At 36.1% G+C, this 15,519-nt stretch overlaps 2 protein-coding genes across 10 annotated transcripts; one reads left to right on the top strand and one right to left on the bottom strand.

Annotated features, from left to right (window-relative positions):
* Nucleotides 1–1,280: 1,280 nt before the first annotated feature.
* LOC131022463 (uncharacterized) lies at nt 1,281–4,967 on the bottom strand. 3 transcript variants are annotated; one of them, XR_009101301.1, is made up of 6 exons: nt 4,580–4,967; nt 4,217–4,260; nt 3,264–3,959; nt 2,933–3,158; nt 2,355–2,816; nt 1,281–1,747 (listed from the first exon to the last, which is right to left on the bottom strand). XR_009101301.1 is itself a non-coding variant. In XM_057951950.1 (6 exons), exons 3-5 carry the CDS (start codon nt 3,453–3,455, stop codon nt 2,578–2,580), a joined length of 657 nt encoding a protein of 218 aa, XP_057807933.1. In that variant the 5' UTR covers nt 3,456–3,824; nt 4,217–4,260; nt 4,580–4,966; the 3' UTR covers nt 1,281–1,747; nt 2,355–2,577. The 3 variants fall into 3 exon arrangements, 2 of the variants coding, with proteins under 2 accessions (XP_057807933.1, XP_057807934.1); XM_057951950.1 differs by having other exon boundaries at nt 3,264–3,824; nt 4,580–4,966; XM_057951951.1 differs by lacking the exon at nt 1,281–1,747 and adding an exon at nt 1,927–2,258 and having other exon boundaries at nt 3,264–3,824; nt 4,580–4,966.
* Nucleotides 4,968–7,931: 2,964 nt separating this feature from the next.
* On the top strand, nt 7,932–14,535 carry LOC131022464 (ribosome biogenesis protein WDR12 homolog). 7 transcript variants are annotated; one of them, XM_057951952.1, is made up of 13 exons: nt 7,935–8,394; nt 8,522–8,622; nt 9,151–9,257; nt 9,400–9,435; nt 9,530–9,615; nt 10,191–10,255; nt 10,338–10,448; nt 10,545–10,667; nt 11,498–11,641; nt 12,511–12,756; nt 12,832–12,867; nt 12,955–13,051; nt 14,189–14,535. In XM_057951952.1, the coding sequence occupies exons 1-12, from the start codon at nt 8,232–8,234 to the stop codon at nt 13,045–13,047; spliced, it is 1,311 nt and encodes a 436-aa protein (XP_057807935.1). In that variant the 5' UTR covers nt 7,935–8,231; the 3' UTR covers nt 13,048–13,051; nt 14,189–14,535. The 7 variants fall into 7 exon arrangements, with proteins under 7 accessions (XP_057807941.1, XP_057807935.1, XP_057807939.1 ...); XM_057951956.1 differs by having other exon boundaries at nt 7,936–8,394; nt 13,997–14,535; XM_057951955.1 differs by having other exon boundaries at nt 7,936–8,394; nt 14,022–14,535.
* The last annotated feature ends 984 nt before the right edge of the window (nt 14,536–15,519 follow it).

Consider the following 15,519-nt stretch of genomic DNA (forward strand, 5'->3'; position numbering starts at 1 on the left):
AGATTGACAAAAGACAAACTCCCACAAGTTTAAGCATAGAAAATATAAGATTTGGGAGCAGTCAAATTAGTGAGGAGTGATTTACATTGATCAAAAGCATTACTACTTGCAATCGTCGATCGTGGCCTTCACTTAAAAGGAGAGATGCTTGAGCTAGCATCGTCGGTGAAGAGCTTGCGGTTCACTGGTTTCCCAGTATTCGGCAGAGGTGATGTGACTTCGTCATCGGAGCTTGAATCTGAAATAATGAATTGGCTGGCTTCCTTCACTTCACGAGCTGAATCTGAGATGATGATGACAGTGTGTGAAGCTTCCTCCTTCACGTCATCGGCGCCGAACAACGACGCGAGCTGGAAGAACTCAGGCTCCCCTTTGAAGTAATAAGCTTTGTAGAACTCATTTGCCTTCAAAAACAAGATGCATATACGTTATGTACACGAGGGTAGCGAAAAGCATTACAAGTGCAGTCACAAAAAAAGGAGATACCACGAAGAACCTAGCCTACACCGCGTCGTCTGCGTGGACTTTGTTTGTCAGCATCTCCCAGTCGGTCTCGGGCATGTTTGTCAGTTCTTTGAATGTCACATAGCGCTTCCAAAGAAACTCTATGCGTTTTTCAACGTCGAGCACTCGAAAGCCCGCATTGTAGGTGTTATTGAGTGCGTCCGTGGCGTCGATGATAGTGTGCATTGATTTAGTGGGCAGTAGTGGTTTGCACTCCTCCTTCTTCGAGAGCAAACTTATGATAAGTGAACTATCTTTTTTTGAATCCCACTTTTTTGTGTAGAGGTACAATTTTTGGAAAGCAACATCACACAAAGGCATCTTCCCTAACAGCAGCTGAATTAGAAATGTGATATTTTTTTGGATTGTATGTATCTGCCTTAAACATAATTTGATTGCGTTTTATAGAGACCACAAGGTGGTTGAATGGAAATTAATGGGGTAGATCTAGATTTGAGAGGGGGGTTATTGGTCATGTCACTTTATTTGTATCAGTCTCATCATTAATAATAATAATAATAATAATAATAATAATAATAATAATAATAATAATAATAATAATAATAATAATAATAATAATAATAATAATAATAATAATAACATTCGCACTAGTACATATTAAATGCTGATAAACATTCGCTCACGAAACTCTTTACAACCCAACAAATTAAATTGCTTCAATAAGGTTCACAGTCATATCATATAAACTATATTATTCAAAAGTCATATAATGTGTGTGTTTTAGTCACATCAAAGTATAACCACGAGGAAAAATATGCCTAAAACATCATAATTATATATCACACATTCTAGAGCCAAAATGCATTCACCAAAGTATCCACACAATTTTTTGACACAACAAATTAAAACCTAACACCTAACAGATCCCTACATGAACTTGCCCATGAAAAAACCAGTCACCAGCAACAAAACGGACAACATCAGAATTTTGAAGTGAAGCTCCAGATAGCCACGAGGTGGATGAAATTCACCACGGCTGTTTTCCAACTCCAGCCCAGCTCCAGATACGGCGGGCATACGGTTCTGCTGCGGAATACGATTCACGATACCATGGTACTCATCCCACCACATAAAGTCCTTATTGTGCGGGATACCACTAGGACACTTGTAGTAATAGCGTCCCGGATTCATGGAACCAGGACCAGCACACGACAGACGCATTCTATATTTGCGGCAGCTGCAAAGTGGGGTGTTAGCCGATACTTCCGAACTAGAAGCCATCCTGTCAATACAAATTATGTCTTAATTAGTGAAAAAATATATCGATGTAGACACATAGACATAAAATCATCAACTTAAAGAAAGCTAAAGAATAGCACCATGTAGATTTTAACAATCAAATGAAAACAGAAAGAACACACAATAACTTATGTGGTTCAGCCAAAATGACTTACATCCACGGAGAAAAGAAGTGATCACTTTATTATCAAGAAACAGGGAAAATACGGTCCTTATAGCCTCAAGCTCAAAAACAAACAACTATATTTAACCCCACTCCAGATATTTCTTCTCAACTCAACCACAAGAGTGAAAACTAGAAGATGAAAACATGTGCATCAAACTAGTTATTACAATAGATATCTACTTTTATATAAAGATATGAGTCGCTACAAAATCTCCAGCAAAACTGCAGCATAAGTTGTATCTATGAGTTAGTTAGAATAACTAACTCTATGCACTGATTTTCCCACTTTGGTCCCCCAATTTCAGAATATTGCACTTAACTCCAGCAGCTTATAAAAGCATAGAAAAACATACCAAGATCAATTTTGCAAGCAAAAGTAGAACTCAGTGAGAATATATACACACATGTACTAGACTATATTCACCTAATTAGTATTTAAATATTGCAACCACATTTCGTCTGCTAATTCTTCCCTCTTCGCATTCCATTGAGGTGAAGACTCAGTCGTCTGTACAAACTCCTCGTGATCAGCCCCTACACCATCATTGGGCTCATCCATCGAATCAAATTGAAGCTCCACTGGGTCAACCGTCATCTCCTTACGAATGAAATTATTTAATAAAAAAACACGACATTATTAATCTGTTTTAGATGTTTATAGGATAGAACGTATTAGATCTGAGAATTCCCCATCGCATCTTAAGTATTCCGAAAGTCCTTTCGATTACATTCCGTGCCTTGCTATGCCTAAGATTAAAGAGCTCCTCCTTATTTTGTGGACGGGCAGCCAAGGGTCCCCACTCCTTCAAGTGGTATCGAACTCCCTTGAACGGGGTAAGAAATCCCTCGCAATTTGCGTAACCATTGTCTGCCAAATAATAATTCCCTAGCCACAAACCAAGTCAACAAACACAAGGTTCGAATTAGTACATTATTAACATAGAAGATGGAAACATATATTTAATAATCCATAAAGTAATAAAGGCAGGAGCTTTGGTGTACCCATGGGCACTTTCAAGCCGTGGGGCCTGTTTAAAGCATCTCGTAAGATCCTACTATCTGACGCTGAGCTTTCCCATCCAGACAAAGCATAAACAAATTGCAAGTTCCTATCACAAACGGCTAAAATATTTGTGGAGATTTCACATTTCCTTGTCCTGTATCTCGGCTTGTCCGTATTGCTAACCAAAACATTCACGTATGTGCCATCCAAAGCTCCTAAAAAACCCTAAGAAAAAATATAAATCACTTTAATCAATGCAAACAAATGGGATAAAATTCAGAATGCTGAAATGTTATTCTTTATAACCTCTCTTTATGTGATATTGCATACCTTGAACCATTGCCACCTTGCGTCTGTGCAATCATCTCTAACAGCTTCGGGTTTTGCTAAAAATGTCTCGTGTAAACGCAGAACAGCACCCAATACCGCGTGCACGTAATGTGATATTGTTTGTCCTGACCGCCAAAAATCAAAGCCTACTACTCTATTCTTTTTGTGGTGGGCTAGAACCGAGAGAAACATCGCAACCTGTTCCTCCACGAGAACATAATCCCCATCCAGTAATCCCCCCTATCCCTTAGTATATGACACATTCGACCAAAGGTATTATGGTCCATTCGAAGGTTTGAAATACAGTCTATATCATTTTCACCAATTAGTCTTTCTAAGTGCCTAACCTGAGCAGGCATACGCGAGATCTTGCCATATGTAGAAGCTGGCCCTACACTCCTTCTTTTTCTTGAGGTTAGTTTACCAACATACACAACAACTATAGCTAATTGAATCAAATGGTGACGCATCACTTCCCGCAGGAGCATATATACGACTTCAGATTCGCGGATACCTCCCCCCCAGACATGACAGACCAAATGTGATCAAATTACCCCCAATCTGCAGTATTTGACCCACAAATTTAACCACAATTGTAAGCCTAATCTAATCAGTTCATGAAATACGACAACTAAATTCCAGAATCAGCCATATGAAATAAGCAACAACAATGGAAATCATATCACGTTAATACATCTGCAAACACACACCAGATTGATGCTTAGTGCATAAATAACTCTATTTGAAGACCATGTGTAATCAACATTCATCCAACAATATTATTTTTGCCTTGCATTTAAACTCTCTTAATGCCACCAAATTAATACAATTCGCAAACAGGGGAAAAAAAACAAAGACATCAGGCAACCAACAAATAATTAAAAAGCATCGATCCAAAATCAATTATATGCAAAAACAATACTCGAGTTTGAATTTGTGAGAGAATGGCCTACCAAGTTTTTCAGCAACAATAATGGCGTCCCGGTAGCAGTGGTGTCTGAAACAGATATACAGAGATAAAGCGTGAGGGCACGTTACAACAAAACCTCTAAAAACTTGACATGGTACGAAAATAATTTGTACCAAAACTCAACACATATGGGTATCCCTAGCAAGAGGTCTAACCAACAAAACCTAATTCTCGAATTGTAAAGCATGATTCATGGCTATTTTTAGACATAACATTTTGCATAAAAAATCGACGCCGAAAATGCGAAAGAGACGAAACCAATTTCAAAATTATTTATGAAAGCAGAAGCCATACACACAACCAAAAAGGTCCCCAATTTGGGGAAAACAAGAGCATACATGTGTACCTCAAAGATTAGAGCTTCTGGAACGCTCATTCCTTCCGATAATTCTGTCTGGAGCGGCGCTCGGCTTCAAAGATGAAGAGATTTTTCGTGGAAACCAAAATTTCAAAAAGGCGCTGCGTGATTTCAAAAAGGAGAATTTTGAATGGAAAGAACGAAGGGAAATTTAGAAAGTTTTCAAATTTCGATGCAGGCTGGAAACTGTATTGGAGGGGAGTGGGCGGCTGGGTAAGCCTGATTGAATAGTGATATTTGACCGAGCCAAGCCCTTTTCCTGGGCTTCGTGAGAAGCATACCCAAGGCACCAAACATACAGATTACATCGGGTTATTAATCAATATTGCCATTATACAGTCCAACAAACATGCCCTTGAAATCTTCAATTCGTAGAAAATAAATCTAAGCCGTAAATATCCTGAAAGCAATGAATTCTGAAGCTAAAAATTTAAAAATATGAAAATAGGGTGAAGAGAGGTGACTGATAGGCCAACAAAATGACCTATAACTAGGCACATGGAAAAATACAGTACAAAACTCGAAAATACAAAGAAAAACTCGAATATAACTCTATCTTGAACGAAAACGGCGACCAACTCCGTCTCCCACTTTTTTTGTTAATGAAAAAGTGCAAAAATGGCGTCCACCGTTTCCATTGCCATTTTTGTCGAAATTTTCAGAGCGAAAATGGCCATCTCGGTGCAAAAACAGTGCCCACCGTTTTTGTTGTCGTTTTTGCACCATTTTTAACATATCTTCCGCTTTGTTGCTACTCCTCCATCCACCACCCACACCCAATTCTTTATCTCCAGCTTACCTTCATCTTCACGTTCCTTCTTCTCCCCTTCAAAATCCCTCCCCCTACTCTTCTCTCCACCTCCATCGCTACCCTGTCGCCTCCCTTTCTTCAGCTATGGCGATCGCTCCCTCAGTCCCAAAAAATTTCGCGGGCACTCGTTCGACTAATGCCCCTAATCTCCTCTTGTCCTTGTACACCTTATTTTTAATAAACTTCATCGCGCGCACGTTGTCGGCGGCGATCGAGACGCGTAGGGTTCGGCCGTTGAGGATCTTCTCGTCTGTCTCCTTGGCCGCCCTAGCGGCGTCCTTCCGGAGGGCGGCGCATGAGGAGAGTAGAGAGTGTGATGAATGAGAGTGAAATGTTTAGGGTTTTGATATTTATAGATTAATTAGTTAGATGATTAATTAAGTTTTAATTAGAACTTAATTTTAACTCAAAATGAAAATGTGTTTTGTTACGTGGGACAACCTAAAAAGTAAAGTGTGTCTTCAATAATGAAACGGAGGGAATATATTTCTATTGATAATATTATATTTGTAACAAATAAATTCACACATAAATAAGTGACATTTCAACATCGATTAATATGCAACTCTTAGATATATAGAAACAAGCACATTCTTGTTAAATGATTATAGTTTTCTATTTTTTACATCTAAGGTTTTATGTTAAGCATTGATTTTTTTTAAAAAAAATTATTACATCCAAGAAAAGGAAAAACACACTCACACTCTAGCCTACTAGGTGACTCGAACCCCCAACCTTTTGGTCGGAGGAGAAGCGTCTTACCAACTGACTGCGATTCATCGTCTATGTTAAGTATTGAATTAAAAACAAAAATAAATGAAATGATGAATATGACTTTCTAATATTGAATCAAACTACATTTAACAAACTTTTGAAAATAAAATAAAATCTTGTTATTCTAATTTTCAGAAGCCAAGTAATAAAGTTGAAAATTTTCATATAATCAGACGAACACATTATTTTCGAGTCAATCCTATAGGGTTCGGGGGCTATTTTCTGGCCAACTCTATCGGATGTTGGGCTATTCGATTACGAGCTATTTGAGTTGTAATTTTATCGAATTGAAAATTTTCAATCCTAACTCCTCAGATTCTCGATCTAATCGGGTCAGCCCACATGTTTCGGGTTGGATTGACATCACTGCCTACGAGGGTACTACTTCATATTTACAGATATTATTATTAATGAATTATAAAAATTCATTAACTATCATCATTTTTTTAAAAATTTATAAAATTCCTCCTCACCTATTAAATACAATTTTTTTAAAAAGTTCATATCCATTTCATCGAGAAAAATGTTCCGTGAATAAAAAATAGTACTCCCTCCGTCCACTAATTCAAGGCCTACATGAAAAAATACGAGTTTTAAGAAAAGTGTATTTTTATTAGTTGAGTGGAGAAAGGGACCCACAAAATGTATTGTTTATTGATTGAGTGGAGAAAGGGACCCACTAAGTGTATTATTTATTAGTTGAGTGGAGAAAAAATGTATTGATTATTGGGACCCACCAATTAAAATATGAATAAAAACTTACTAAAAATAGATAGGCATTGAGTTGGTGGACGGACCAAAAATGAAAGTAGGCCTTGAATTAGTGGATGGAGGGAGTATTACATTTGTCCTCAAGGGGATACCAAGCAGTGCGAACTTTTGTCTACGAACAATGAGGTTCAGAGATCAAATCTCACCTCTCCCCCCTCCCCTAAAGTAAAATATATACATATATATCAAAACCGATCACCTACCCACCGTGGGCAAGCATAACATGCCCACCACTGATGTGACAATTTTAATTAAGAAAGAGAATTAATAAATCTTACTTTAATTAAAATTATCTTACTATAATTACAATTGCCACATCATAGTGGGCATGTTATGCATGCCCACGGTGGGTAGGTGATCGTTTCTGACATATATATATATATATATATATATATATATATACAGGGTTGGGTTCTTGTAGTATCCAAGCTTATGGTAGATCAGTAGGACCAATTCTTGACCATATGATTTGGATAAGAGGTGCATTGAGATTGTGAGGCAAGAAGCTTCAAGGCAATTCAAGACAAAAATCTGGGCAGGGGTAAAATCGAAAAATATTTTCATATATTAAATATATATATATATATATATATATATATTTTATATTATCAAAATATTCATATTTTAGATGCATAAAGGTTCAAACTAAGATGCATACAAATCGACGGTGGGGGTTGAATTTTGGTGGAATTTCGTTGTGAGTTTTGATTTCTTCGATGGAAATTGGAAACTGGAAACGAGAAACTGAATCGACTCGGGTAATTTAGGGTACCCGAATACCCGACTCGGGTATTAGGGTACCCGATTTCAATTTCGGGGTTGGGGTCGGGTATAGGGTTTAGGGGATTTTCGGGTTCGGGTACCCGATTTTTTCGAATAGGGTACCCGAACCCGACCCGATTCCCAGCCCTAGCAGTGACCCATTTTAATTTCTCCTTTTTTTTTTTTTTTTTTTTATCACCATTCACCACACTCCTACATCACTTCTCTCGAATTCATTTCCATTTCTCCTTTCCTCTCTCATTTTTTCCACATAGGAAAAATGACATCTTCTTCTTCGTCTTCTTCATCCTTCCCACATACCAAAACGACTTTATTTTCCCCTTCTTCTTCGTCCGATGGAGACTTCGAGAGAATTGTGGAAATGATTGTCGATATGCAAACGATTGTCAAAGAACATTTCATCAACCAAGCACCCGAAAGAAGGATATTCACCGACACGACATTTCATCAACCTGCCCTCTCTCTCCTCACAAACACAAACACCTGCACGGAAAAAGCGCCATGGATATTCACCCAGACGAAGAAGGAGAAGCTAAGCAGGTTCAAGTGCGCTTCATAACGAAGCTACAACAGCCGTACAAAGTGCAGCAAGCTTCTATCTCCATACCTGCCAATCTCACTCGCTTCGGCCTCTCTGCACTCGTCAACAATCTCCTCCTCACATGTACTCACGTTCTTTCTTTCAATGTCTATTTCTTTGTATTTTTACAATTTTGGGTGAATGTTGGAGAGAAACTCAGTCAGTCGACCGATCGGATCGTATAAACTTCGATTATGATTTTATATATCAGCGAATGCGGATTGGACAACGGAGCCTTTTGATTTTCTCATTGATGGAGAGCTGGTTCGCATGTCACTTGAAGAGTTCCTTCTTGCCAAAGGCATTTCTGCTGTAAGTTCTGTTTTTCTTTTTTGGCCTTAATTACTTCAGAGGTACTTACTGCTAACTGTTATACTGCCAATTTTGATATTTGGATTATGGTGAAATATGATATTACAGTTTAGGAGTAAAAAGAGAATGTGACAATTATTTGGGGCTTTGGGTTAACTGCTGAATTGGCTCGTATTTATTGCATCAGACTGGAAAGAAATACTTCGTTTTTGCTCAATTTTGAGTTTTTGGACAATCACCCTTCACGATTTTGGTGGTTTAGGCAGTCCACTATAGAATGGTGTGGGCTGGTCTAGGCCGTACAACTAAGAAAGCTAAAACATAAAGGTAAATTTTTTGAGAAATACTAGTACTTCTTTTCAAAGCTGGACAACATAGGATGTTTTCTTTTGAGTGCAGAAAAAAGTTATACTGCCTCTTTTCATGGTAATTTCTCCCATTAAGCATGATAAAATGTTACAAATTTCAAATATATCTGTACATGTCTGTGTGTTGTTTATTTACTGATGATTTGTGATTTTTTGATAGGAAAAAGTACTTGAAATTGAATATATTAAAGCTGTAGCTCCTAGGAATCAAGAGGAGCCTTCTTTGCATGATGACTGGGTCAGTGCAGTTGATGGTTCTAATGATGGGTATGCATCTAAACCGCACTAAATGTTCCCTTAATACATGAATATTATTTAAAACCATCCACCCTAATGAAGTGATATGATTTAAAGAATTTTACACATCTACACACATGAGAAATGATACAATTTCTGCTTTATCCATTAGGTACATTTTGACCGGATGTTATGATGATTTGGGAAGGTAACTTAATAAAATTGCAAAACCTACTTATTAATATCTTTTCCATTTGGTTTTCTATGATTCCCTGATGCAGTATTATTGTCTTGATTCTTAGAGTATGGAAGGCTGGTGGAATTTGTACACATGTATTAGATGGGCATTCTGGCCCCTTGACTTCTGTGTGTAATCTGATGCCCAAAGGTACCAAGGGGGTTCTTTCTTGTTCAAGATAAGATTTCTTCGTGAATATTCTGAGATGAGCTCTGAAATAGTTTTAGTTTTTCTCTTCTTTTTCCTTTTTTACTTTTACAATATATAAATACTTTACAGAAAATTCTGGTTATGCATATGCTGTAAGTGCATTAGTTGAAACCATTTTTGTAGGAGTAAATTAAAGTCTTTTGACAACAAATATGGAAAGTTACTTTCAGTGTTGTATGTAGTAGGATCCTACTTCTGATCCCTACTGAAATTTGACTGCTTACTGCTCATCACAAACTGTATGTAAGTGGCGTAATTGAGCTTCTGGTATAAAGCTCTGCGAAGCCATTTTAATGACTTACATTTTTACTGTTAGGGCTTGAAAATCAAACGCTATACATAATCTCCTCTTTCCTGTGCCTCTTGAGATATAATACATCAGCAACACTAAGAATTTGGAAAACTAGTTCCCTAGGATATTGAGAGATGCTTTTTAACATTATTTTGATGATTTATTTTGGAAACATGCCTATTTAATCTGTATACGATCATTGAAAAGGCTGTTTCCTCTATAGTTGATAGTATTGTCGGTCAAGTTGTTGCTACTGGTTCAAAGGACAGAACGTTGAGGTTGTGGAAGGTATTCATTTCCTCAGTTAATCTGGCTCATTTATGCTATTTTCTGTGCTTAGATGATTGCTGACTATTTGTCTTGCTGAAAGTTTGGTGAAGAGGATCCGATTGATCAAACAAAGAAGATTAGATCAGTTAAGGTATTGCGGGGTCATACTGATGCTGTTCAGAGTATTGCAGCAATACCCTCCGGTGATGTGGTATTTGTTTTTTGCTTTTTAGTTTCTTATTCATAATGATTTAATGCTTCATATGACGTTGATCCTTTCCCATGGTGTTCTTATTTTCTTTTTTAGGTGTGTTCTGGTTCTTGGGATTGTACTATCAACTTATGGAACACAACTGCTAACGACCCCGAGGACTCAGTTTCAGTGAAGAAGAGGAAAAAGGGTGGTCAAGATAAGGAGGCTCTATCAGAGGTAGACCATTGTCATCATAATATAGAACTTAAAAAGCTATCAACTTGAACAATTGTTGTGGAAAAAAAGTATATGTGTTATAGACATGAACTTATCTCCTGCTCATTAACCATCCTTGCCTGCTGAATTATCTAAAATTTTGATCAGGGAATAACAAAAAAATGTTCGGTGATGGTGGTAGGTCGTATATATAGTGGGAGGTTATCTGAACCAGAAAATCTTAAAAATTTCTCTATTTGTTTTGCAGTGGTGTTTATGGTAGTTACGTTTATCCATATGTAAATTTATGCTGAACTTGATTTGTTTTATCTTTTTGGATAAGGCTAACTTGATAGCCATTTAATGGGTTGGTTTGAACATTATTTTATCTCATATGTTTTGTCCTTAAGTTAGCAATTAGTATTTTTGGATAAGGTAAAAAGGATGGCCGCCATCTAATAATTATCTACCAGTCGTCAAGTTGGTGTAGTTGTGGGCACTTGTTCGAATTATTCAATGGAAATGATAATTAGAATGATTGAGGAGGTGGATAATAATTGGAATTAAGTTGATTAATGGGGTTGGGGTAGTAAATGAAAATAGAGGAATCATTGTCCTATTTTGGTTTCGGGGGGCTTTCAAAAGCTACTTTAATGAGACTGATTTTCTCTTGATTCCTGTTCCCTAGTTTGATTACATGAAGAGTAATCACTAGCCTTAGTAAATGTTTCTAACAATGATCCCCAAAATGTATGATCATTTTTACAAATTAAAAAACTCTTGTATATCTCATGTGTTGGCCTATCCCACACCTCACTGCATGTGACCTAGTTTGTCATATTTTTGTACAGGGTGAAGCTTTAACAACACTAGTGGGACATACACAGTGTGTATCTTCTGTTGTCTGGCCGCAACGTGAAACAATTTATTCAGGCTCTTGGGATCATTCTATCAGAAGATGGGATGTTGAGACGGGGAAGGACTCTTTCACCATGGTGAGTGAGACTTTATTATTCCCTACCCACATTCGCCACTATTAGGTTGATAATTATGTTGATTGTCTTAATAAAGAATGCTCATTCATAATTAGGTTAATTTTGGAGGCCTATATATTTCTTTCTATTCTTCTATAGTAGTATTTAGCATAATATGGCTACTGGTTCTTATTATTTTTTTAGTACTGTATTTCATGTCACTTCATTGAAAGATTTGCAAGATGATTTTACATGGAAATAGAGCCATGTTTTATTCCTCATATCAAAGGGTCTGCTAACATGGGTTCTAACTTGAGCTCTGGAAGGATGACTTGGTATTTTGTAAATCCTAGGGCTGGAAATTCGTGTTACCGTCTCGTGTTTTGACACGATAGCAACACAACATGTTAAATCCAAACACGAAGAGAACACAACAAGCATCTCCTCGACATGAACACAATTTTGTGTGTACTAAATAAAAATTTATTTAAAATAATTACTCCATAACGACACGTTATAATATGATATGATATTACACAATAAGAGAATTATTAAACCCTCCATAACAAATTAATTATAAAATTATAAATTAATATCGCGTTGACATGATAACGACACGATAAGCCTAAACACTATCTTGTTATTTTTGTGCCATGTTTGTGTCGTGCTATCTACTAAATAAGCTTGAAGAAACTTTTTGGAGTATACATGTGCATACTTCCGTTTATGTGCATTTATGTGTCTTATTATATTGGAAAAAGGTGTTCCGCTGGCAGAAAACTTTGTAAATCTTTGATGCAATGGCTTTAATTTTTTCAAATAAGATATTGCCTGCAAATGAATTCATTATTGTCAAGTGATTGATAGCATTTCTCTTTATCTGCTCTTAGTCCTGTGGCAAGGCTATTAACTCTCTTAGTATTGGAGGTGAGAGTTGTGCCCTTATTGCTGCTGGTAGTTCTGATCCTGTTCTTCGAGTATGGGATCCTCGCAAACCAGGAACTCTGTCTCCTATATTCCAATTCTCATCACATAATTCTTGGATATCTTCTTGCAAATGGCATGATAAATCATGGTATCACTTAGCCTCTGCATCATATGATGGAAAAGTTATGCTGTGGGATCTGAGAACTGCGGTATGTAGTCATTTCAGTTCCTTCTATATCATGCTAGTATTTATACTTGGATTCTGAATCATCTATCTTCTGCAGTGGCCATTGTCTGTAATAGACACACACGGAGACAAGGTACTTCTTCAAACCTTGGCTCCATATATGAATTTTTCTATAAATGTAAACATGTAATAGTTTCTAAATGATATCTTACCAATTCAGGTTTTGTGTGCTGATTGGTGGAAAGGTGATAGTGTGGTTAGTGGTGGTGCTGACTCCAAGCTTCGCATTTCCTCCGGAGTGTCAGTGATGTGATCAGGTATTTCTGAAGTGGCTGTTTAAAAACTCGAAATTTTTATTAGGGATGTGAACATATTTCTCTATCTGGTGTTTATTAGGGAAGTCCTATCGTAAAATTTGGAATATGTTTTGATAGACCTTTGTTCCGTTTTCAAGCAAAACAAGGGTAAACTGCCATATGCTACTACTTACCTCAATCTCACTTGCAAGTAATATATAGTCTTGTTGGAACAGGCAGTATGTCCAAAATAATAAGGAGATGGGGAAAAATGATGAGCAAAAGATAGCTTTATTTAATGAATTTATCTACATCTATATTTCCAGAAAACTCATTGTCAAGACCGCATACTAAATTGCCACTCTAGAAGAACATTTGCAGCTTCATTCTTTCACATTATAATCTCCTACACCTTGTTGCCTCATACCTTACACAGTTCTAACTGGACTCTAACAAGCAGTCTGTACCAATAATTGATAAGAGTAAAGAGCAAATAATGGGTAAAATCCAATTAAATTTTAAAACTATAAAAATGATAACAAGTTAGAAATTAGAAATGAATCAAATAACAATCTTGTTATTGCCTTTCTTTCCCAAGCCTCCCTATTTATTCTTTTATGAATGCTAGCAGAAAGAACGTACGTTGTACGTGTAATTAATGTTATTTTAATTGGTAATCTATTATTTAAAAAAATCTATTAATTAATTACTTTTATTAGATAATTTATTGGATGGATATTTCTATTTATAAGCATTATCCATAGCGATAGATATAAAGTATTCTTTATAGATTTGGGTGACAAAATAAATGTATATCAAAATAGATTTATATTTTATAAATATAATAATAAATATATAACAGGGGTAAAATAGGCAATCCACAAGTTGTGCCTTAGACTCTTTTTCTATTAGTATAGATAATTATGCAATGATGACTCAAAAATCTTGCCCTCCATTGATTTCCAGCTGATTATTATTCTCTGCTTAATAGCTGCAAGCTGGATCATTGCTTTCATTGTACAGATGCACATGTAATCTCCGCCCCCCTCGTGCATTGGTTATCTTTTGATATCTGACTAAGCTGAAAACACAATCTATGAGAGTTTAGATGAATAGTTTATGTAGTGGAGCTAAACTAAGCAAATTTATTTCTCTCAGGCTTCTCTTTGCATCCAGAGTAGTCTCGAGCTTCTAATTCCTCTGATCGAACATGACGGTGACCTGATCACATAGTTCTTGCCGGAAGCTGATGTGCAAGATCTGCGATCATGATGCTGGTTTACAGGAGTTTGCCTGATTACTGGCTTAAAAGGCTACTGAATGAGATAGCATTCTCTAATTAAGTCGATGTAAGCTTTTGATCACTTTCCACCCCATCTAAATGTGCTCTGCAGATTGCATTTTTGGAATATATCTTGTTGACCTAACTCTAACCCCTATAACCGAGACAATGAATATATTCAAATTCTTGTTCAATGAGAATATTGTTGTTATTGATTCTTTTACCTTGTGTAGTTTTATCCCTTTACTTTGTGAAAACAAACCAAGTTAACCAACCCACTATCCCCCATTTTTTGACACTAAAGGAGAGCTAGGATTAATCATCATGTACTTGTGCACTAACTATTAATCTATAACCATACAATATTAATTAATACTCCATCATGCCACAAAAAATAGTCATTTTTTTGTTATTTTGGAACGTCCACAAAAATTAATCTCTTTCTATTTTTGAAAATTTTCTATTACTCGGTGGGCTTCAATTTCCACTCAGAATATAGTTAATTATCATTATTAACCCTACTTTTTAAGTGAGAACTCATCTCCACTCTCAACTTATTACTATTAAAATTTGTTTAGTCCTATTCTAGGACTATTTGTTTGTGGACGGAGGGAATATTTAATTGGAATTATAAAATTCTATACTTCATCTGTTTTTTTTAGGTATCATATTGAGAAAAAATATATATATCGAGAAAGTATGAAATATGACCTTTGTGCATTTATTATTTTCAAAGTTTAATTGCTAAATTATGATAATATTAAAGAAAAAGAATAAGAGAGGAACTTTGTCATTCTTTTATTCTCAAATTTTGAAATAGAACACCTGAAAAGAAACAAGAATTTTTTCTTAATAGGACACTTAAAAAAAAAACAGCTGGAGTATAATTTAACTAACTATAAATTTATAGTATGCTAAAAAAAACTATAAATTTATAGTATGCTAAAAAAAACTAGTATAAATTTATAGTCATATATACTCTCTCTGTCCCATTAGGCTTGTTCCATTTTTAGGTTTGTTCCATTTCTTTTGGACACGGTTATTAAGGAGAGTATAATTAATGTAGTAAAAATGTGTAAAGGTGTGAGGCCATATTATTTGTAGTGTAAAATTATTGCCAAATATAAAAACTAGGGCTGTAAACGAGCCAAGCTACTCGTGAGCTATTCGACGTTCGACTCGATAAAAGCTCGTTCGATAATTTAAT

Source organism: Salvia miltiorrhiza, chromosome 4 (genome assembly GCF_028751815.1).
Source record: "Salvia miltiorrhiza cultivar Shanhuang (shh) chromosome 4, IMPLAD_Smil_shh, whole genome shotgun sequence".
Taxonomy (NCBI): domain Eukaryota; kingdom Viridiplantae; phylum Streptophyta; class Magnoliopsida; order Lamiales; family Lamiaceae; genus Salvia; species Salvia miltiorrhiza.